Source organism: Dreissena polymorpha, chromosome 7 (genome assembly GCF_020536995.1).
Source record: "Dreissena polymorpha isolate Duluth1 chromosome 7, UMN_Dpol_1.0, whole genome shotgun sequence".
In the NCBI taxonomy this organism is placed as follows: Eukaryota; Metazoa; Mollusca; class Bivalvia; order Myida; family Dreissenidae; genus Dreissena; species Dreissena polymorpha.
This window is the reverse complement of record NC_068361.1, coordinates 94230959-94255437: the sequence shown is the minus strand read 5'-3', so window position 1 is coordinate 94255437 and position 24479 is coordinate 94230959. Positions and strand designations below refer to the sequence as shown.

The window sequence follows — 24479 nt, the reverse complement described above, 5'->3', positions numbered from 1 at the left end:
CAATTACTTTTGTAGAAGTCTTAAATAAGTAGTAATGTATGGCGTTGTATAAACATTTTATTTTTCGGTAATTGATCTTAATAATGACATTATTAAACAATATATGATGTGTTAGAATACGGTGTTTAATGATTCAATAGTGATGCAATATATAATATTTATCTGATAGACACAACGAATATATATAACTGCACATAAAGTAACAGAAAATTCATACGTACACCAGGCGTCTAAACTCATCCTCCCCCTCAGCCTGCAATATCGTATTACGGTTAAGAAACAAGTTTTCCAAATATAGTAACGTAGTAGTTAAGTCAAACATTCTTTGTGGAAATAGCCCGTTTTAAGATCTTTATTAGGTTTAGAAAAATATACATTAAACACAAACATAATGCGACCAATTAATGGCACTTATGATGTATTTGTATTAATAAAACTATGACACCCCTTTAATAACGATTGACATTAAATAACACCACAAGCACCATCAGCGGCCTAAGTGCTTGTTTTTATGTTTAGTATTCACTAAAACTTCAATAGTATTGTCATCATACCAATATGAATGTGTTACTTAACAGTACTGATTAAATTGTAATTGCATATATACTGGCTTGTAAAGGGACTGCTATAGCGAAAGAACGGTATACCAACAATTTGTGTTCAAACAACTAGGCATAAGTAAAACACATGATGGAATTGACCATAAGGAGCAGGTGTGTATTGCCCTTGCCAAGGTGAACATTCGATTTCAAGCACTTTTTCTGGAGCAAAACGTTGTCCAGTTATAATAATTTTCAAATTCCTTGAAAGAGTAAGATGAAATTTCGAATAAAACAACCGAAACCATAGATTCATGTATAATGTATCAGGTAAAGGTCAACTGTAAAAATGTACGGCAATAAACCCTAGAAGGTTTTACTAAGCGTAACTATTTTCAATTATGATGTGTTGACATTCGTTTTATGATTGAGAATTTTGGACACGTGATATCACGGGCAACCTCTGGTCCCTATGTGGATGTCATAATTTCAGGTCAAATGACGAAAAAAAGGATATTGCATACCACTTAGGCTAGATAGACACTTGACAATCGTCAAAATCCAATAATATTTCTAACTGCACCTTCCAAGACTATGGTTAATTTTAATTGGTTTAGGAAAAATTTCAGGGTAAGTCTTACTTTTGACGGACATATACGACTGTGAGGCGATGATGATGATATCGATGATAAAGGTTATGGTGCTCATAATGATGATGATAATGATGTTTTTGAAGTTTACTACGATGACCAAGAGGATGAAAACGACCAATCCAGTATTGGTTTATGATCATTTGACGAAAACTATCCGATGATGGTGCTGGTGTTCATAACGGTAGTGGTTACGCTAATGACGACGGTGATGATTGTAAAGATGATGGAAGTGATGGAAGTGATGATATAAAGAAGATGATGATGTAAAAAAATCCTGAAATAATCGTAAATTGATGATGATCGGACTAAGAAGATCCCATGAAGAGATAACGATGATGACAGTGCTGGTTATTATGATGTGTATAATTGTTATGCTAAAACAATAACATATATGCAATTTTAAAGTAGAACAATCGTACAACTTACCAGACGATTGAGTCTGAAATAATAAAAAGAACATATTTATAGTTTTACTATTAATAACACACGTTATATTATTCAAATGCACTTGGTTATTAAAAATTAATTTTAATGTTATTCAATAAAACCGATGAACTATATATATAAAACACAATTATAAGGTTTCAGAAGAACTTCTATCAGAAAAAAACACACAACAACATCGTAAGAAGAGTTTTTAAGAACCTCTTCACAGATTGACGAACCGACAAAGTTCCAACTTTTCTAAATTTTGTCTAAGACTAATATATATATTTATTTATCTACACCAGGAAGCACCAGAATACACACGACGTATTCAATATCTGATAATACGTTTATATGCTCTTATAATCCTAATCTCAAATTAAAATAGTTATAAACTACTTGGTAACGCGAACCGTTATAATTAGCTCGTTTAATTTAACACACATTGGATTGCATAGGTAAAGTGCATGATGCATTAGTCAATACGAAATCCCTTTAGGCCGAAAGGTTAATGCTATTTCCTTATCATTCAAATGACAGTTATTTGAATCCGGTGTTTTTCTCATTTTTTTTTAATTATTAACGTGGTCTTACGCCTCTAATGTTAATTTATTAATGAAAAGCATGTAATGCCAAATTTCAAAATTTCCACAACCTTTCAACATGTTCCCTTCAAACATTAAACTGAGTTTCTGTTGTATGGTAAAAATCATGTAATTAAAAATGTGTACACGGATAGTGAATTGCCACTTTTTTTTACAGATGCATGCATACGACACATCGATTGTGTGCTGCGTTTTTATGTATACGTGTCACTTAAGGCCTAGCGATAAATATAAATGTGTTATCACGAAAGTTCATTACACATTAGAATCGTCGCATATTTAAATCTTTATTTTCGTTCATATTACATTAACCTTTTATATTTGTCATCTATGTCGTATTTTTAGGAAGACGCAAATGGAATTTTGAAAGTACATTCGTATACTATTCATATTTCATTACATTAATATTCAGTTTTTAACTTAATTCCCCTTACCTGTTTTTTATTGTCTTTATCATCGTTTCGGTTCGTTCAGATTGGGTTTTATTTTCAGACTCAATGTATTTATCGAATGAATTTCTTTGTAACACGTGAAGAGGTAAATTATACAAAACATCTATGCTTGTTTCAAGGTCACATATCTGTTGTTTAATTGCATTCATTGCCTCATAATGTCTTATTGCCGGATTGTCATAGAGGTCCATGCGGCGGTAAAATTTCTCTTTGCTTGTTTTTAAGAATTCCTTTAGGCGAAAGTTGGTACATGTATTGCTAAATGAAAATACCACTTTCCATAGCGATTGCAACACGTTAGCCATTTCATGTAAATCGATAAGGCTAATTTTCTTCTCAACGATCGTGTCCACATCACCATACACCTTGCATACAAGAGTTCTGACCCTCTTTTGCAGATCAGGGAATGGAATGTCGTCATTTATTTCAATAATTGTTGACTTTACAGCATCTGTTCTAGCACTGTTTGAGCGTTTTTCGTCGTTATCAAATCCTGAAAATTATCAACACATATGTTTAATTATTAAATAATTATAAATGCATTTATCGAATGACCAGATCACGTTTAAAAAATAAGAAGCACCTAATATAACTAAAGGAAATCTGACATCGAAAATTGTCTAATGTGGACAACTCTGTATAAGATTTTCAAAGGAAATTTTAGCACATGATATAGTATGCAAGTTATCTTGGTATTGTACCAACCTATTTAGTATTTTTGTTGATACCGTGTGTCGGCTCACCTATTACGTATACATCGATATATAGTAAAGAAAGAATACACCATGGCACAACGGTATTGTTTAGTGTGTAACTCAAACGACATTGTAGATGAATATCACTATATTTGTGTTTGTACAAGTCAATCAGATAAACGAACAAAATAATTCAAGTAAAGACGTCCTGCGGTATATACAAACGCATTTCGTGTAAACTCAAATGATAAAATGAAACTCTCTTAAAACGTAATTCAATTTTAAATGTGAATATAGTAGCGCAATTTGTTCGACTTATAATAAATGGTGTAATTTGAAGTATATTTAGGCAAAAAGAAACGCATTTACTAAACTAGTCTTACCAAATTATGTGACTAGACTAACAGTACACGATCAAGATGGCATATATATTTTCTTACACAGCTGGACGTCTAATGGTTGACTGGGAAACATAGTTACCGTGAGTCTAAATGCGGGCTAAAGATATTAAATGGGACCTAACATTAATTTTAATTGAGTACATGGGCGTCCACATGCATAATTTCCTTGCATATAGCCATTTGAACACGCATTAATATTTCGTTATAATAATGATCATATGTCGGGCAAAATTGCAATAAACAAGAAATAAACCATATTTGCTAGTCACGCCTCTGAACAGCTTGGAAGTGTAACGGGAACGTCCCGATATACCAATTATCTTTACATGTACTACGTGAAAAGATGTTATTTGCGAATTGTTCTTTTTTGTATTTTTACTGTTCAAAAATCGCTGTTTTAATATCGCCTGTCTACTCTCGCGTTTTCAAAAAATCAGGGGTGACAAATTGATAATAAATGGTCAAAAATTACTGTAACAGCGTTTAAAAAACGCGAGAGTCGACAGGCGATATGATTACATCGATATTTGAACAGTAGGAATTTCGCGTGTCGCTTCGTGTATCGCGCGAAATTTCGTGTGTCGCTTCGTGTGTCGCGCTAAATATCGTGTATCGCTTCAAGTGTCGTGTGTCGTGGTCTAAAATTAGGATAATATGGGCGATATTTGAGTTATAAAATATCGTGTAACGCTTCGTGTGTCGCGCAAAATATCGTGTGTCGCTTCGTGTTTCGTGTGTCGCCCTTTGAACGCGAGACACGATACTTTGCGCGATACTCAAAGCGACAAACGATAATTTGCGCGATACATGAAGCGGCACACGATATTTTGCGCGATACACGAAGCGACACGCAAAATTTACCACGATATATCGCCTTTTGGGCTACCTACACAAGGGAGATATTTCGTGGTACATTCTCGCGCGTCGCTTCACGTATCGCGCAAAATATCGTTTGTCGCTTCCTGTGTCGCGCAAAATATCTTGTATTGCTTCGTGTGTCGTGTGTCGCCCTTGATGAAAGAAGTTCGAGATTATAGATGGCACTATCCGGATTCCGTAAGTCACTGTAGGCTTAGTTTGATTAACGTAGTTTCACACATTGCTATTGTACACGCTCGGTTGTTTGTTTTGCGGTTAAGATAGACATTTTTTCCTCAAAAAGATGTCATAGATCATTCTTGTTTGTAATATAATATGTTTCGGTGATATGAATTGTTTTGTAAATCGTATTTCCTTCACGAAATTAAATTCGTAGTGTAATAGGAATCTAATATTACGACGACATATTAATGTATTGGCGATTGCAAATAAAAACTATTTGCTGTAGTTTAAGCACGTCTAAAAATGGAGCTATTTGTGTTATTTATAGAAATTATCTCTAAAGCACCCATAGGGTGCTAAATTTTGCAATTTGATTCCATTTTGTGGATTGTTTAAACTGACAGGATGTACGTTATAAGATATTGATCTGCCGAGTGTTGGGGATGAAAATGCATTAATCTTAAAGCATCGGTTGTGTCCATTTAAAAAAAGGACTTTCAAACCAGATCAGTTAAATTTGATTTAAACAATTTGTGTGATGTTTAGTGGCACACCACTCCTATAATTCATCTGTGAATATACCGTGCACTGCGGTTAGTGTACGTTCTGAACAAGTCTAGAATTCATGTGGATGACAATTCCAATTCAATACCCTTAACAAAGCACATGCTGCTCCTCATTAAAGCATTAATAAAGTACCGGTGTATGCTTGTTTGCTATGCCGGCCTTAATTTTTATAACAAGTAGTTCTTGATGAATAGGTATCTTTGCATATGTTTAGACTGTAGTTGTTGTTTGTTTTTTTACGATATCGTTCATTCTTGTAATTTTCTATGGTATAACCAGGACTGCGCTCAGTGTGTAGAACTGTATTTTTCTCAAAACTTAAATCTGTGATGAGCAGGGTAAGGTAAGTATTCAATAATCAATTTGTATGATGTAGCCTTATAAAACTCATATTTAGATGTTTTAAATATATTTATGCGCATGGATTTATGTGTGTGTGTTTTTACATATTTAGAACTGTCTCATAATTTCACCATGTTCATGAATGTTTATGTGTGTATACACACTGTCGACAAAAAATAAAACAATCTGGAAAATATCTTAATTGTGTGCATAAAAGCCGATATAATTTATCACGACAATTTATACATCGATGCACTGCAAGGCGGAATTAAATTTGTTTACTGAGTATCGTTAGGGCCATCGTGGTTACACATTAAAATCCAGAGAGCGAGAATGCGAGAACGCGAGAGTACGATGGCGAGAGTGCGAGAATACGATGACGAGAGTGCGATAATACGATGCCGAGAATGCGAGGGTGTGAATATACGATGGCGATAGCGCAAGAATACGATGTCGAGAGTGCGAGAATACGATGACGTGAATGCGAGAATACGATGACGAGGTTGCGACAATACGATGGCGACAGTACGATATGACTATCGGTTGTCGCCATCGCACTATCGAATTGTCGCCATCGTACTATCGCGTTGTCGCACTGTCGTCATCGTATTCTCGCCCTCTGGATTTTTATGTGTAACCACGATATCCCTTACGGTATTCCGTATTTTTTTTTAAATACTTAGAGTCGTTTCGAGTCGACCTGCCCTCGTTAAAAAGTGTGTTTGCCTAAGAATCAAATTACAATTTAGACGCATTCTTTATAATACTATTCTTGTTCAATCCGTATAGCAGTGGGTGAAACATGGTAACAAGAAAAGGTAAAAAAAATATAGTTTTATTTTTATTTTTGCTTTGAAACCATTTACTAGAAATTTAATTTTGTTTTTGTATTGATTGTGAGTGTTTAAGTACTTGTATGTTGCTGTACTATTTCACAGATTTACTAAGGAGTATTTTAAACGATAATGTTGCACCCATAATTATTGCAGAATAATCCAAAACATAATTCTATGTCGCGTACCGTGTACAAATTATGTTATAACTAGTGGACAAAAGACAAGTATACTGGCATGTTAAAAGTTACTACAAAGCCTGAAATATGCAAACGAATACCTTGAATATCAGGTTGCAGAGTTAATACAAATTTCATTAACAAAAACACGCATTTTTCAGTACGAACTTTATATATTTTTCGGCATTGCTGACTTCTTTTTCTGTTAAAGTTGCGGTTTATAGTCTGCTTCGATATACATCTTCAGCCGACTTCGACATTAACCCCCGATCACTGGGATTTAAGTCGTCCGTTTACATATGGCGCACCAGGCAGCCCCGGCAGATGGACTAATTTCCCTCACAGGCACCCATTTAAACACCTGGGTGGAGAGGAGCAAGCGTGGGATTAATTTTTTGCTCAGAAAAATCCAGTGCGAACTAGGGACCTCTCGATCCCTAGACCAGCATCCCACCACTAGACCACTGTCCCCACTTTTCTGTTATTGCTAGCATTATGTAACCATTATAGTAAACCGTTGTACGCATAACACTTTTAACAGATTTCGTTGCAATACAAAAAGAAATAACCAAACTCGATTATAGTATCAGGGGATAAATTAGTGTTACCGCGAATAGGCTTGTATTCAAAACAAAAACACAATACAGGGGGACACATCAAACGAATTGCGACAAATAAAGATAGATTATAACTTGGGTAATACGTGTATAATGTAAAGCATCGTGGGTTCAACCTGTTTAAAGGGTTGTTGACCATCGACCTTTACCTATGACTATTAAAAGGCTGTTAGTATTATGAAAGTTTTCTGAATGCGTGATATAGTAGGAGCACGCAACATTAAAATTAACAGTTATTCTAAAGAACCGTTCCCAAATCCATAGGTAGGTTCCGTCCATAATTATTGCAGACTATTAACCTCAGTTAGACTCTGTTCATACGTATTGCAGACTATTTATCTTTGTTAAGCTCCGTCCATAAGTATTGCAGACTGTAAAGTTTAGTAAGTCCCCTTCTGTATTTATTGCATACTAATAAACTTGTAACGTAACAGCATATGCATATTTTTTATTCTTATAACATTCATATTATGTTATATAGAAATTTAATTACAGATAATATTAATAATACAGATAATATTAATGATATGATAGAAATTTACAAGTACAAACTGGTCCAGAATGTTTGAAGGTTTATTGTTAGCAAGTAGGAACACGAAATATCCGTGCATGAGAAATCAAAATCTGGAGACTGAATATTTAACAAGCAATTCAAGTGATATTATCTTATATAACTATTGAAATAGGCCGACTTTATTAACATTAATCGAACAAACTTGCATCATCTTGTTTGCCTGGTTGCATTGATCATATAAAATGTGCGATGGGAAACATGATTTTATTGAATTATAAGAGTACATTACAAATTCATATCACATCTAGAATGATTGTTCGATAAGTGTGTAAATACCTGAATAATGTTGTTTATCCAGGGTGTCAGTAATTCAATACATTTAGAACTCAACCAATGGACAACAAGCACGTGAAGAAATGGGCACTGATGATCAATCGAAATTGTAAGGGAATTTTATGTAACTTAACCTGTAGACAAAATGTAGATGTTTGGTCAGAATAAGATATTCTGCGGGTTGATTTGAGAGAACTTTGACTTGTCACTTAGAATTGATATTAAAGAATATTTGAATAGAAAAAAAAAATAGTTAGAAATCATTTAGAGACTTCTTGTGTTTTTATCATTCAGAGACTTGCGTGTTCCTATAAGACATACTAGTATTAGGTGCATTGACAATACGCTACGTCACAAACTTAGTAACGTTTCGTCCTATTATAAGTGCAGACAATTAACCTTAGTAAGGCTCCGTAATTAACTAGTGTACACTTATTACCCTAGTAAGGCACCTTAAATAACAATTTAGGACTTTAAAACTTAGTTAGGCTCAGCCCAAACATAGCGCAGACTATTCACCTTAGTTAGGCTCCCACAATAATTATTGAGGACTTTAAATTTTTGTTTTGCTCCGACCATACTTATTGCAGACTAGTATTGATTTAATTCTGTGTAGGTTGGGATGTTACGGCTTATCCATTGAACATATTTGTTTTCAATAGTGAAGCTTCCAGGGTGTCAATATAAACGGTTGTTATTACTCTGGCAGCTATTGAGCCCAGATAAGTCAAAAATATATATTATAATACATTAATAGAAAAAAAACTTAAACAACCCCATCAGATATACACTTGATCAACAAGTATTGTTGACCATATTTACCTATATAATATAATGTCAAAACAACAATACTTGGTGCACAGTATTAAAAGATCTATAAGGTAATCTGGGGTTTTAATATTCTTGGCTTTTTCAATATGTTAGTAAATAGAATATGTTGTATTCTATTTTTGCAGATTTTGAAGAACACTTGTATCCAGAATATTAAAAAGGTGATTCAAAACTCTAGTTAGGCATTTTAAAGAAAAAACGTCGCGTAAAAAACATGCTTATAACAAAACTAGTTTGTTACATTTATCTGTTTTTGATTTGATCACATGATGCTTATATATCGTCAATTAAGTTCGATTTGTGTTTGTTAGATACTGCACACATTAATTCGTGGCTTAATTTATTAGCGTGTTATAGTGAGTTATGTAATAGACGCTTTTGTCTATCAATTTATATTTATATATTAAAAACTATAGTTTGTATTTTTTTAAATTTTATATTATGATTCGTAATTTAGTGTGAGTCTTAAGACTGTCTATTGTTTTGTTTCGAATAAGAAGTCCGAAATATACTGTTACGATTACACTTTGACACATTGTACGCTGTCATTTCTAAAAATACTTTCAATTATTGTGTTATTTTATTGTAAAATATCTCATAGTTTTGCCTTCAGACACCAAATTGATCCGAATAGGTATTCTAGGAAAAGATGTATTAATAAGTAGATAAAAATATTATTGTTAGAATAGATTAACATACTATAAGGTATTTATCATAAACGGCCTTTCTTAATGTGACTTTCTGCCACAAAAAAACCCTACTAACTTAGGTACAATTTACTATTATGTTCATTTCTTCATTTTTTATTTTCGTACATAATATTTTAAACAGTAAAACATTTAACATGTTTACATTAAAACGTCTTTAATTTACAATTGTTTTTATTGTATTGCCTGTAAACATCGCAAGTCCGCTATCAATGTGTCCACTTTTGACCTTCTGGGTATTATTTGAAATAAACTAAAGCGTAAATAATGTCGATGGGAAACAAGCGGCGTAACGTGGTATAATATTCTTCACAAAGTTTCATTCACGTTTGACTGTAAAGAAACGTGTAATATGTGGAGGTAAGAGATGCAGTGGCATTTTAAAGGACAACAGTTACCAATTTGATGTTATGTTTAGCGTTCACGGGCGTGTAAGTTTTTTTTAACAAACGTAACATATGTTTCACCATATAGAGAATGAAGATGGATAGTGTATACGTAATGCCTTAAACAACGCATTAAAAACTCCGCAAATGCGACTCAATTAAAACACAAAATTGTTTTGAACTCTGGGCTCTAAAATTTCTGTTTTATTTGTTTGTTTTTTAGTTATTGACATTCTTTTTTTTATTAGAATAGGGACTTTTACCAGTGTCAACAACTTACTAGATCTTATCATTGTGAATTGTATATTTTGCCTTATAATTAATATTGTATTGCTCTTTTAAAATGCGTATCAGATCATTGTTTAATTAAACGATTATACATAATAATATAATATTATAACATGTATATTGTATGATTTATCAACACCCATTACGATAAAAACATTGCGCTTCAGTTTATATTTCATTTTAATATTTCTTTAAGAAACTAAAATATGATAATTAGTATTTATATTTGTGAATGTTCACATACTTCTACGGTCATTTTAAGATTGGTGATGAAGGTTTACCTGACTAAATTTGTCCTGACTTATTTGCAAGTTCCAAGATTTAAACGGGACGCTAAACATATAATACAATGTATATGACCTTATTATTCAACATGAACGTTTAGTTTTACAATCAAATAATGTGACATGCTACTTACGAAGAGGATCTTCTACAGTCGAGTGTCGACAGCACACGCGTTGGACAAGATCGTATATGTGCCAACATATGTTTAGAGGAGGACATATAACAGGTCTCAACCCGTACTCCTTTAGTATGAAGTATCGCTGATAACACCACAGCGATTCCGATCGCTTATGAATAGCCTCGAATGTGTGACTAAAAAGTTGAAAAGGCATTTAAAATTAACGTCCTTGCTCTTGAACACAAACAAACACGTATACCACATAAAAGCATTTCGAAAACTGTAAAATTGTATGTAAGTATTATTAAATAAAGAGGTATTTTATTCTTTGTAAAGGCATAATTGAAGAACAGGAATATAATATTAATTTCAACAACTGTCAAGTGTTTCGACATATGCTATATACCTGAACATAGCAATCAGAAGGTTGAGAAGCAGTATATTGGTAAAAAGCATATAGATCCCCATCATGATTGGAACCACAATCTGTCCAGTTTTGCTTGGACAACGCGGATATATTCCGTTTGTCCAAAGCCTAACATCCGTTGTGCAATCCTCAGAACCTGTTTGGAAAATGATAATTACTAAATCGATTCTACTGCGGTCAATTTCCATGATAAAAATTCATACCTGTAGGCTGTAGGTGCTTGGAAGTTCATGATATGATTAGTTATAATATACATTGTACAATCATATTATACACAAATTTAGATTTGTTTTGGTGACACATACATACCTTCCGTATCTTCTAGAAACAGTTCTCCATAAAGATTCCAGTAAGGCTTTCTTATTATTTGTAGAAATGTTTCCCAAGTAAATGGAGAATCAGGGAAGAGGATGGAGTGCGAGGCAATCGCGTACGATAATACAAACACCACCAAAATAACAAGGAAATACACCAGGTCCTTTAACTGGAACAGAATACAAACACGAGTTAAGTGATCCAACATATCTCTTGCTATTGTGAAGAAAACGTAGAGATGCGTATATAAATCTCATATAAACCCTCGAAAACATTGGTTGACGTTAACGAAAAAGCAATGGAAAAAACTTGCGATTAACAACAATTGAATGTTCTTACTGTTTGTTATGAAAGATTGGTAATATGCGAGGGTCAACAAGCTGTTAATGCTGTTCGCCGATGTTCGATAATATCGTAAACACTATTATGATATTTATTATAGTTATATATGCTCCAGAGAATGCTGGGACTTAACTTTTATAATGGCATACACATAATTTTGACAAGCACTGTGATTGCTCAGATATCATTAAAGTGATATAAATCGAACGTCACGGATAAGAAGAGAATTTTTGTAATTGTTTGAATGTGTGTTTTTCGAAGTTTATGAGGTTCGTTCGCGCCTTAAGCTGCTTTATGTGTGAACCGACATGTGCACCACCTTATTAAATTTCAAGACTCCCAAACAATGGAAAGTATATATGCCATGTCAAGCTATTTAGTTGTTAATGAACGATTTGAAATGCTAGCGTGATCTTCTGAGGGGGTGGGAGCCGGGGTACCTTTAGGAAACCCCACCTGTCCGGTATGATGACAAACAAGCTCACATGCTTCCGGAAAGGGGATTGAACCACAACGATAGCAGGACCGCCCTATGTAATTATATATTTCTATTTCCATAGAAACTCAACATGCATAACATACATATTATATTTATTGAATATTGTAAATGTCATATCTATTTTTTTCTGATAATAATTTATAAGCTGTATTATTTTGTCCAGTTAACTGCAACCATACAACAATACAAGAAGAACAATAATCATTCTCATGTATTGACCCTTTCAGTTGAGTTGCACTCGCAGTATCTGTATAATAATCGACAAAATAATGCATTTTGCTTGCTGACTTTCCATAAAAAAAATATGAACCACTTTTAAAAACGATTTTCTAATATGAGCACTAAAAAATATTGGCAGGTTTTAGACATGAACTACACAACCGAAAATATTAGTGGCTTTTCGCTATTGCCATGCCGCTACTGATTGAAGATCTTCTAATATTAACAAGGCATGGTATTTATTATGTAACATTTAGACACGCTTACGAATCTCACTGGATAGACTATTCATTTGGACTAACTAAAACATCTCGCATCCTATGAAGATTTATTTATTTTTTAACGAACTTATCCGTTGATGTTCATTAGTATGTTTAACGTTTGGTTGTTCGATTTTCGCTGTATAACAGCATAATGACATAGAACGTCTCTCACAATTTTCCTGACTTAGTTTACATTCACCGACATATACCAAGCTATATAACGTGACACATTCATGTAAAGATACTGTAAATAATGTATCATAAACAAAACTGGGATGAGCTGCTTCGAACTCGGAGAAGAAATTCGGTTTTACTGTCCAGCGCTCGAGTTACTGAGGCAGCCGTTTCCGTGTTATAGTAACATTATGGATGTAATCATATCTGGCGTACAGGGCTTAATTTAAAACATTATACAATAATATAATAAATACACATAACATCACGTACCATTTGTTGAATCATAATAAGTTTGGGACCAATAATATTTTGAACAGAGAAGATGTGGATCAGTCTGAAGAAGAACGCTACAAAATCGACAGCAAGCACGACTCTGGGCCAATCCAATGCGTCTTCAAAGTGTTTGAATCGCAGTCCAAATCCGATAAAAAACATGGCGATTGTACACATATCAATGATATTCCATCCATTCGAGAAGTACTCTTTTTTCTCATTCGACGTAGCCATCTGGAAACATATCACACATGAATACGTGTATATGGTGAATAAGCACTTGTATTAGGTCTCTGATAGAAAATATGGGTGTACTTTTGATATAGTTGTAATATTGTCTCACGAGCCCTACGGATAAAGAATCAAATCAATATCGGGAATGGATCTACCAATGCCTAATACGTAGAGTTAAGATTTTGAGAGCTACATTTACGCGCCGAATAAGCAGCTAAGCATTATTTTACAGAACAATATATAAAAAATAATAAAACATAATTGCATGGAAACTCCATTTCTACATAATTTTCCATAACAATTGTAATGACAACACGTAGATTTTGGATGCATTCCCAACTTAAACCAATACATATATGCATGTTCTGTCCAATCTCGCTAGACGCTCGATTTAAACCTTTATTGGGAAACTGCCCCGCACGGTAGGTTTTCAGAACAAAATGTGTCATTTCAAATAGCAATTCATTCAGTTAAAATTATAGGTGATTAAAAGAAGAAATATTGGACGTATGTACGAAAACGTAGTATATTATGCTGAATTTAACATCGATATTAAATGGACGATATCCCTATATTTTTGCACATGTAAGAGACTTTAGTGATTAAGTATAATACGTTGATATATCATGATAGAAAATGTAAACATTCTGGTTAACACACATAAATGGTCCCCTACCGATTAGAGATTCCTGCGAATTAAAAAATACTTATCAAAAGTCTATTGGATATTAATATAATTTTAAACTAGGTAAAGCACAAGTCTATGATACGATTTACCTGCAAAACCATTCCGATGGGTTTCATTTCACGCATAATAGTAATTTATATTAAAAAATCAATTCTTTGCTTGAGATAAACGTTGTTAAACATATATTTATTTAAAAACGGATAAATATTTATAAACTAAAGTCGTTGATTATATTAAAGTTCAATAGTATTAGACCTCAAATAAATTCAACATATACATGCCCTATTGCATTGAAGTTTATTTTGGTTTGTGCTTTGTAAGTCATGTTTTATCTTCAATAAAATAAAATAATTAATATAATGCAGCCATTAAACTGTTATCATTTGTTGTTTTCTCTACAGCGTGTGTTTAAGATCACAACGGAAAACACGATTTGTATAATTTTATCTGTGGGCCTTCCCCAGCTTATGACATCATATTTTACTAAATACTTTGCTACCCCAATGCGATTTAGATCTTAGCAAGTGTGCCTGCTTTTGGCTGTAATGGCTTTTTTTAAAATCTGTAACCGTTATAGAAAACCAAACTTTAGCATAACAGACCATGTGTTACGAGCAGAACAGGGCATGTATAACACACCTTGCATTCGTAGCAGCCGAGAAGTGTAGGATACTAACCTACGCACTTGGAAAAAAACATAACTTGGCGTAACACCATAAGCCAATGTAGCAATACAAGCTCGGATCAAAACTTTGAAACAAATACTTTGTTATCGAGTACAAGTTATATCTTCAACAAGTGTGCATGCAATGACCGAGACTTTATGGGATCTTTAACCTTTGTAGGAAACCAAACTTTAGCATAACAGACAATATGTAACGAGCAGAACAGGGCATGTATAACAAACCTTGCATTCGTAGCAGCCGAGAAGAATAGGATACTAACCTACGCATTTGGAAATCAAAGTACTGAAAGTACTGGTGTGACGATGCTTTTGAAGAGAATTGATATAAAAGCATCAATTTAAGTTTATAAACATCATAACAATTGTGTATTTGGGAACGAAAATTTTTGGTACGAAAAAAAAATTGGGTACGAAAATTTTGGGTACGAAAAAATTATGCCAAAAACAAAATTTGGGTAGGAAAAAAAATTTGGTACGAAAAAAAAATGGGTACGAACAAAAATTGGGGCTGAAGCAGCATCGCAAAAATAGGTTTTAAAAAAATCCGGGAAGACAGTTGACGCACAATTACGCCTAACCCTCATGTTTAAAAAAATACGAAAAAAAGAAAAAATAGCCTGTGCAGTCAGCCCGTGCGGACTGCAAAGGTTAATCCAGGACGACATTTGACGCACAATTATGCCTAACCCTCATGTTTAAGAAAAATACTAAAATAAATAAATAGCCTGTGCATTCAGCCTGTGCGGACAGCAAGGCTAATCCGGAACGACATTTTACGCACAATTATGCCTTACCCTCATGTTTTAGTAAAATAAAAATAAAACAAAAAGCTTGATCAGTCAGCCTTGGCGGACTGCACAGGCTAATCCGGGACAACATTTTACGCACAATTATGCCTAACTCTAATGTTTATTTAAAAAAAAAATAGCCTGTGCAGTCAGCACAGGCTAATCCGGGACGACACTTTACGCATAATTATGCCTCACCATTCCAAAAAAAATCTAAAAAATAGCCTGTGCAGTCAGCCTGTGCGAACTGCACAGGCTAATTCGGGACAACACTTTACGCACAAGCATTATGCCCAGTTTTCTCTGAACAAGGCTCAGAACATATGACATATATGGCAATCTGGTTATATGTTTTATTATGATGTATCATAGAGATCAACACTTGTGATAAGAATATTTATTTGTCAATTGTTACATATTTTAATAAACATTTTCTTCTGCATTTGCCAATTGTTGTTGTTGTTTCCCATATTTCAATGATAATAAGTGAGGTATGCCGAATGCAAAATTGCGCTAACTCAATCGGATCCTTTCGGTCTTCTAGGTAGGTCGCCATTGTAAATTTTTGTTTCATGGTATGACAACTTAGACGAGATGCTGAAGCCGCATCGTCAAAAACATAACTCGGCGAAACACCATAAGCGAATGCAGCAAACCATGCTCGGATCAAAACCCAAGCGGTGTCGCAACTAAAGTTTGCATTACACAACATACATTTAATACTTTGTTATCGAGTACGTGTTATATCTTCAACAAGTCTGTATGCAATGACCAAGCCTTTTTGGGATCTGTATCCGTTTTAGGAAACCAAACTCTGTCATAACAGACCAAATGTAACGAGCACAACTGGGAATATAAACCAAACCTTCCATTCTTAGCATCCGAGCAGTGTAAGATCTTAAACTTAGCTATTGAAGAAACAAAACTCGGCGTTACACCACATGCCTATGTAGTCACGACCGAAGCGGTATAGTCTCTGTTGCAGCCTTATTCTAGGCAGAAGCCTACGCGGATAAGCAATGTTTGCAAATCACCCACGGTTTATGATAAAAAAGCAGTTTACTATGCCTTTAACTATTAACAAGTTATACGCGTACCTGTTTGAATGTTGTGTCCCACGAGTAGTCATAATGTTTTAAAAGCACTAATGCGATGGGAGATAATTAACCATTCATTAAAAACTTGTTTCCAGTATTCTATTATCGTGTTTTACTGAAACGTTCTTTTGTATTCGGTACATAATTCCCCAAGATCAAGGTTAAATTTTTCAAATATAATGTATACTACAAAATATAGACTATTTTGAAATAAATCATAACGTCGGTTTTTTCTTATGCTTTCAAAACAACGTTTAGGCATTTGGCGATTGTTTTCTATTATGCAGCTTCTGGAGTTTCACTTCTTCATATTGTATATTTCTCGTGTATTGACGTGCAAAAAAAAAACAATTGTGAAATGAAAATAATGTATGTATAATATAGAGCAGCAAAACAGCATATTCTTCGAAGATTTGTAGTGAAACAAATCGGGTTATCGCTCTGGTGGTTTATGTTATGTATCGAAACTATCATGTTGGAAATTACCTTACACAACACAAATTACCGATTAATGGGGTTGTCAAATATTCTACTAGTATTTACATTTTTTTACATAAACCCATTGCATTTGTGTTTTTTTGTTCTATTATTTACCTGTCTTATTTCTTCTCCCAGTATAGCCAATACCCATGTCATCAATACATATTCCAAGTTCGAGATCGTTGATGCGAGATTAAACAGCAGTACGTACGCGAAAAGGCTCAGAAACATCACATACGATATCTGTTGATCAACAAGGTATAAGTTACAATTGATAATAGACACAAGGTCTGTTGCCATTACAAATAAGTGTCTTTATAAATTTATATTCATGCATAGTTTATAATGGAAAATGAAAGAGGGTCATATGTTTGTAATAAGTTATCGTTGCAAAAAAAATCGCCTTAACCATAACCAGCACTAAACAATTCTTAATAATTGAAAGCAGGTTTAGATAATGTGAGTACACAATAGTGCATGAAGTTTAAATACGTGTAATAGTATAAAAATGCATACCAAATTATACGCAAGTTTTGTTTTTGAAGCTTGTAAGAAGTCCTTGATCTTGCCAAGGTTTGCACAGATCTTTTTCGGTGCTGTTCGTTTGACTGTGTTGTACTTGGTCGTACTTTTGTCCGTTTTGTAATTCAATAGTTTTAGCGATAACGCTGGACACATTATACAAGAGAAAAACTGAAATAGCAAAGCATTAACAGATATAATTATCATAATAATTTCAGAATAAGATGCAACAATATCGGATGCTAATAAAGCAATTGTTGTTCTTATAAACATATACAATAAGCTAATACATAAACATAGTTTACACAAGTAATTCATACATACTCACATATCTGTCGTGGCTAATTATGTTACTACATTTAATTTGTTAAATCTTTTTGTTCATGTGTATTTATATATTATATGTTTATTGATCTCATCGAAAACATCACGCCATCGTTTTCTTTGTATTTCCAAACAGGTTTAGGAGCATATTGAACTTCTTTTATATTGCGTCTAGTAAGGACGATACACGTAGAAGATCTTTTCCAGGCAGATAAGTGTGAAAATGTCGCTAGAAATCTTATTTGGACATAGGTGAAGCGTCTTTAATTGGTATTACACTTAAACGCGTCACCCGAGGCCAATTTAAATACATATTTACCGAAAATTTGGTTTGTTTGTAGTATGCGATGTGATGTTTGAAAACTGACTTTTATTTTTTATTGTGATTTTGTTAACAAGGTATGTTTACATGCACGACAATATCAATATCAAATGATGATTAAATATTTTAACAAATGTAGTTATAACCACAATCGCAAACAAAAACACGCTTAGCATTAGTTGAACTACTTTTCATATTACATGATTTCTTAAGCAACATATATGTGAATACTATGCACTACTAATCTTTGGGAAAGAATTTTAAAAATCAGAACGTAAAAACTCTATCTTTCTTAAGCACTCGATTGGTGTATGTGCATTTTTTGAGATGACAATAGGAAATTATCTTAACTATATACGGGCTATTTAGAAATGTGCTTTATGGTTTAAGAACATATACATTAACTTTGTAAATAATTAAAAACAAGTTTTTTTATAAAATGGATTACCTTCAACGTAGTTGTATCCTCGAGTTTTCCATTCCAAATAGTTCCAAACAGATTGCGGACTGCTAGCTGGTCAAGGAAATCCATTTGTTTCGATTTTATAGCCAATTCTATGCATGTCTTCTGCCAAAATGGTATCACTAGCGTTAATATCTGATTCGTGTATGTGTCATCACTCTGGGCAGATTCGTTTAGAATACCCGTCGCCATAGCAGATGAGTTTCTTAATGAAAATGCACATCAATTAACATCAATTCCGTTTGGTATTAAATGAGAGATAGTATCACTAACGTGCCATGTATACGCAAGTTAATAACAGTACCAACCTTCCTTTAACTGGAAGTCTTGGCTGTGACAACATAATGTATGTTGAAATTATAACGTACATAAACACTTGCGAACATTATAATTAAACAAGCTGGAGTAACAACAATGTTAAACAAGCATTGAAACATATATATGCTTAATTATTGCATTATAAACAAATGTCATAAAACATATTGCTTATCCCACAATTAATGGGTTTTAATTATTGTGACCACATGTAACACTGTTGATTGCAAAAACAAAAACCAAGTACATTAAATGCATAGAGCCAATTTGTTTTTAAATTTTGCTACGCATGAAACATCCAAAAACAAATTTGTTATTGGATTCACAAACACACACACACACACACACACACACACACACACACACACACACACACACACACACACACACACACACACACACACACACACACACACACACATACTTGTAAAACCTTCCAACCGGGGAAATGTGTTCTAAACCTACCAACCGGGGACCACCATTTCCACATGTTCTAGAAAGCTGAAAGTGATAAAGAACAGACAAGTTTCGAACCTAAAATACGATTTTGACATAAAAATTATGATAAATAGGGTAATAAATCAAAGAAAATTTTACATGCACACCGGGGAATTATGTGCGTACCAAATGAGGAACTGCGATGTGTGCCAACTGGGGAACGGTGTATACCAACAGGGGTACTAAGTGCGTACCAACTGTGGAACTTCAATGTGTACCAACTGGGGAATGGTGTATACCAACAGGGGAACTTAGTGCGTTCCAACTGTGGCACTTCAATGTGTTCTAACTGGGGAACGGTGTATACCAACAGGGGTACTATGTGCGTACCAACCGTGGAACTTTAATGTGTGCCAACAGGGGAATTGTGTTAACCAAGAGAGGAACTTACGCGCGCTATTACCGTGGAACTGTCTTCAATAATGTCTAACGGGAAATTTGCGTTTACCAACAGGGGTAATTGTGTGTAATCATGGTACCGTTGTTAATAGGACAATGGCGTGCACGTTCATGGATAATATTTAAGTTAGTACAAAAATTGAAAAGAATATGTATGAAACAATATTTAAATTAAATATGTTTATCATATGACCTTATATGAGTTATACAAAAATGCCTTATTTGATTGACTCAAATATTATTCACATCAAAATAAGCATAAGAGACAAAACGCAAATCAAACAATACATTTATGACTTCATTAGCTATAAGCCGACTACAAGAATGCAAGTGCTGCATTATACTATAACAATCATGGTGCAATTAATCAACAAATGAATGCAATTCGTTCTTAAAACTAAAAAATAATGTTATTTTTTTCAGGCCACGCTATTTGTCAAACCGAATGAAGGAGAGGGGAAGCCGGCTTAATTGTTTAATTCCTTTTTTCCATCAGAAAAAAGCATTCACGATTGTCACGTACTATGAAGTTTTTTATCCTAAAAGTAGAACTGTCCATATGCATGTAGATTGAGTAGGGTAAATTTACTTTTTCCTTACTCTGACATTATAAAATAACTCATGCATTTAATCCCCTGAAACAGGTAAACATCAGAAAATTCATTCACACGCATGGCAACTTCCGCTTCACTTAAATTGTCTTAAATACATTTATTGCATTTTCAAAAATAATAAAATCTATAACTTTAAACAACCATGAACGTTTTACAACGAATGTGGCGAGGCACTACAAAACACTAATAATTAAATATGAACCAAAGCAAACACTTATCAAACACGTAGTTTAATATTATTTTAAATCACTTACATTATAGTATATAAACTTACTGGGAGTGCACATGTGGATCAATTGTTAGACCCTTGTTGGTGCCAACTTAAAAATAATATGTACCAACAGGAAAATTATAACAGTGTGACTCAATTCTGAATATACAGCACCAAATCGAACAAGATCAATTTCGCATACATGTCAAAACACTTAATTACATTCCAGATGGCAGATAACATGGTTAACATAATGATTAATCACTTAAAACAACCGACATTATAGCATCATATCGCAAAGTGTATAAACATGATTAGTTATTAGCTTTGTGCATGCATTTACATATCACATATAAATATATGTTTCAAATATGTTTTGTTCTAGGTAATCTACAGCTTGTTCAAGTGTGTGTATATGAAGAGTTTTCGAAAACAACAAGTAAATAGCTTGTGTTAGAATGCATAAAAGAGGTCAGTCGCAAACGCGATAAATTGTTTTAACAATATCTTAGTCTGGGAAATGGGTATGTTAATTGATCTTTAACCATAAATGAGACAAAAACATAACTAAATCTGGCATCTTAGTAATTTTCATCGTCGTTGAATTATAAACTTCAATTAAAAACATGGGAAAAAATGCATAACTCCTCGTGAATTTTTGTAGATCAAGCAATTTTGATATGAAAAACATATAAACATACCAATTATATACACAAAGCAAATATGTGAATTGATAGCTAATGTGAATATCAACACGCAAAACAAATGTGTAGGAAATTATTGTAATATTTTACAACTATTTAATCAATTCTAGTGCGATATTTACGCAATAATTTACATTTTGGTAAATTTTTACTTTAAAATAACTATTAAGTACTCAACTGCAAGTCAGACACCTGTCATTCAAAACAAATTTTGTAAAATTGAAAAAATATTCATTTGTATTCTTCATATTGTAGCAGTAGTTTAGCAGTAGTTTTTTATGTTATTTACATTTATCTTATTACATCTAAAAGTGTTTGTTTGTTATGCATGAACAAAATGTTTGTTTCCATTTATCCGACTGAATTTTTTTGTGCCTTCTCTGAACGTTTAGCCTTCTAGATTGATTTGTTATCATGTTTGCTATATTCATTCATATTCACCAAGTTTAGGGTAAAAAATAACTTGTATAGTGAGTAACTCGTAGAAACTCGTAATAGAAAGTACAAAGAAACACTCTTTGGCCGAACTATATACCATTCCTAATTTGTTCGGCGATATGATTATTAACAAATATCGTTTTTGACTGAACCGTATTAATAAAACATTCAAATACAATAAGCACACATATATCTTTTTCGAAAAGAGTATATAGAACAAGAAAACACAAAAAAGTGGCAACTTCATCCTTTAACGTATTCTCCTAAACGTGCATTATATGTGTAATATTTTTTTAAGTTAAAAGTCCCCGTCGCTTTTTTGTTTCAATTAAATTTCTGCAAAAGTCTTTGACAATTTTCCAACTTCTGTTGTGAAGGTCATTCTCACTTTCAATACATGCAAGTATTTCTTTTTTCCCTGGTAATTTACCCATTATCAAAAAACGATCAAAGTGTCTGTGAACAGCTCCTTTTTCGTTTTCACTCCATTGCTTTTTGGCTGCTTGTTTTGTTCTCCTGGTATTGGAAGTACCCTTTTCTGTACATGGATAATCAAACACCATATGACGTCGCTAACTGCCATGTGTAAGATATTCATATTAAATATATATACTTCAGTACAATTTTTCATAGCAAATTTCGACAAAAGCGTCCAGGTACTTACGGCACCTGATAATGACATCGATGTCACACGACAAATTTGGAAACATTATTTTGCCTTATGAATCAAACAATTACTTTTTTAAAGATTGGCTGAATACACCGACGTAGCATGTCATAACATATACCAGGTTGTTCCAAACATGTTATCAAAGTTCGAAAAAGTATACAATGAATATTTTTTACAGATACTAATAAGACAAAACGTATGCACGGTTAAATGAAAGGTATTGTACTTCTCTGGACAAATGTGTTGGAAGGAAAAAGAACTGGTGAACGGACTGTGGTTCACGGTAAATCCTGTATGTATTGTGCGGTGGTGGGTATAAAATGAACTATCTTTTCTTACCCATGTCAGAATGTATCGTATAGTAAACTATCGAGTAGACGCTATTGTTTTTTTGTCGTTAAGATAAAATATCAACCAATGTCCATATGTAACACGCAAGTTAAATTTCCTAATGTCTCAGAGTTTCATACACAGTAATTGGCAGCGTATAAGTCTAATACTGAAAATTAAAATTAATGACATTACACTTCTTGGATAAGCGATAATTAACGTTTTTTGTGATTATGATGAAGTCGATGTTTATAGACTACAGTGGTTAATACACATGCTCATCAGTTTCATTGACAGGTGTAAGTTCTAAATTCTTTGTGTATATGAAGATTTTGAAAGACAAGTAGTTCATAGTCACTACAACTGGTAAACAATATTTTATTCTTTTAAAATTCGCGTAACCCAGTTACCAATTAGCATCACCCGGAATAAATATTGGCACAATATAATTTAAGGCAAAATTACGCCCATTTCACTGAAGAATAAACCAAACCAGAAAATACCCCTTAGTAGCTTCGACATAGTGAAATATTACAAACCGTCTCATCGCTTTCTTCCGTGTGTACGGATGTTGTTTGTCCTGGTTCCTGGCTGTCAATAGATCTAGTAGTCAGTGTGTTGCCTATTCAAAAACAACAACAAAAAATGGTATAACACATAATTTAGTCAGAGTTAAAAAGTTTGTTATTCATGAAACCATTTAGTTCAACGCATTTGTATTAATGCATGTGTAGTAATAACAAATCACTGTGAAACATACCCATTTTTTGTTCCGTGCATTTCTGACAATTCAAATAACAAATACACATTATCAGACAGACCGCATTAAAGTAGAGCTTGACGACGTTCAATGATTAAACATTTTAATTTACGGCAAAAAGATATTTGAATATCTGTATTTAAAATGAATAACTCATGAATGAACATGAATGTAATCATAAAACTGATTGGCTATATTTATAAGAATAATAATTCAAAAGACATTTAAAGCTAATTTAAAATGGGATAAATATCAGTGATAAATCCATCACAGATGACATCTTTACAATAGAATGTACCTTTCTCCATGGAAGTGTTGGTACTCCATAATCATATCGGAGTTCCTCGCCAATTGCAATGTCTCTGTCGGCGAAAGTGCATAGATGGGGAGTTTGGTTGACTTCAACTATTTTCATTACACATTTTTGTTTTGCGTCTCCATTTTCGGCATCATTTATCATTCGACCCTCATGAAATATATCGTTGGTAGCGTCAATGCTGAATAAGACATTTAAATAAACACTTCTGGTGCTTTAAACTAAAATAACTCGCATGCCATTTTTAATTATTATGGTGAAAAAACTAAAGATAATTCTTCTTCTAATGGCGTG

The 24479-nt window shown here is 33.4% G+C and overlaps 1 protein-coding gene and 1 long non-coding RNA gene across 2 annotated transcripts; both read right to left on the bottom strand.

Moving 5' to 3' along the window:
* Nucleotides 1-11519: 11519 nt before the first annotated feature.
* On the bottom strand, nt 11520-19129 carry LOC127839932 (transient receptor potential cation channel subfamily M member-like 2). Its single transcript, XM_052368325.1, has 5 exons — nt 18916-19129; nt 17816-17992; nt 17414-17542; nt 13325-13561; nt 11520-11723 (listed from the first exon to the last, which is right to left on the bottom strand). The coding sequence occupies exons 1-5, from the start codon at nt 19120-19122 to the stop codon at nt 11520-11522; spliced, it is 954 nt and encodes a 317-aa protein (XP_052224285.1). The 5' UTR covers nt 19123-19129.
* Nucleotides 19130-20970: 1841 nt separating this feature from the next.
* Nucleotides 20971-24348, bottom strand: LOC127839022 (uncharacterized). The gene is made up of 3 exons (XR_008030115.1): nt 24168-24348; nt 23649-23731; nt 20971-22647 (listed from the first exon to the last, which is right to left on the bottom strand). It is a non-coding gene; the product is annotated as an uncharacterized LOC127839022 (long non-coding RNA).
* Between the last annotated feature and the right edge of the window lie 131 nt (nt 24349-24479).

Coding starts and splice junctions, on each gene's coding strand:
- LOC127839932 (XM_052368325.1), bottom strand. CDS start 19,122: ATGGCGACGGGTATTCTAAACGAATCTGCCCAGAGTGATGACACATAC. Junction 17,993..18,915: donor AGGATACAACTACGTTGAAG/GTAATCCATTTT, acceptor TTGCTATTTCAG/TTTTTCTCTTGTATAATGTG. Junction 11,724..13,324: donor TTATTATGATTCAACAAATG/GTACGTGATGTT, acceptor ATTCTGTTCCAG/TTAAAGGACCTGGTGTATTT.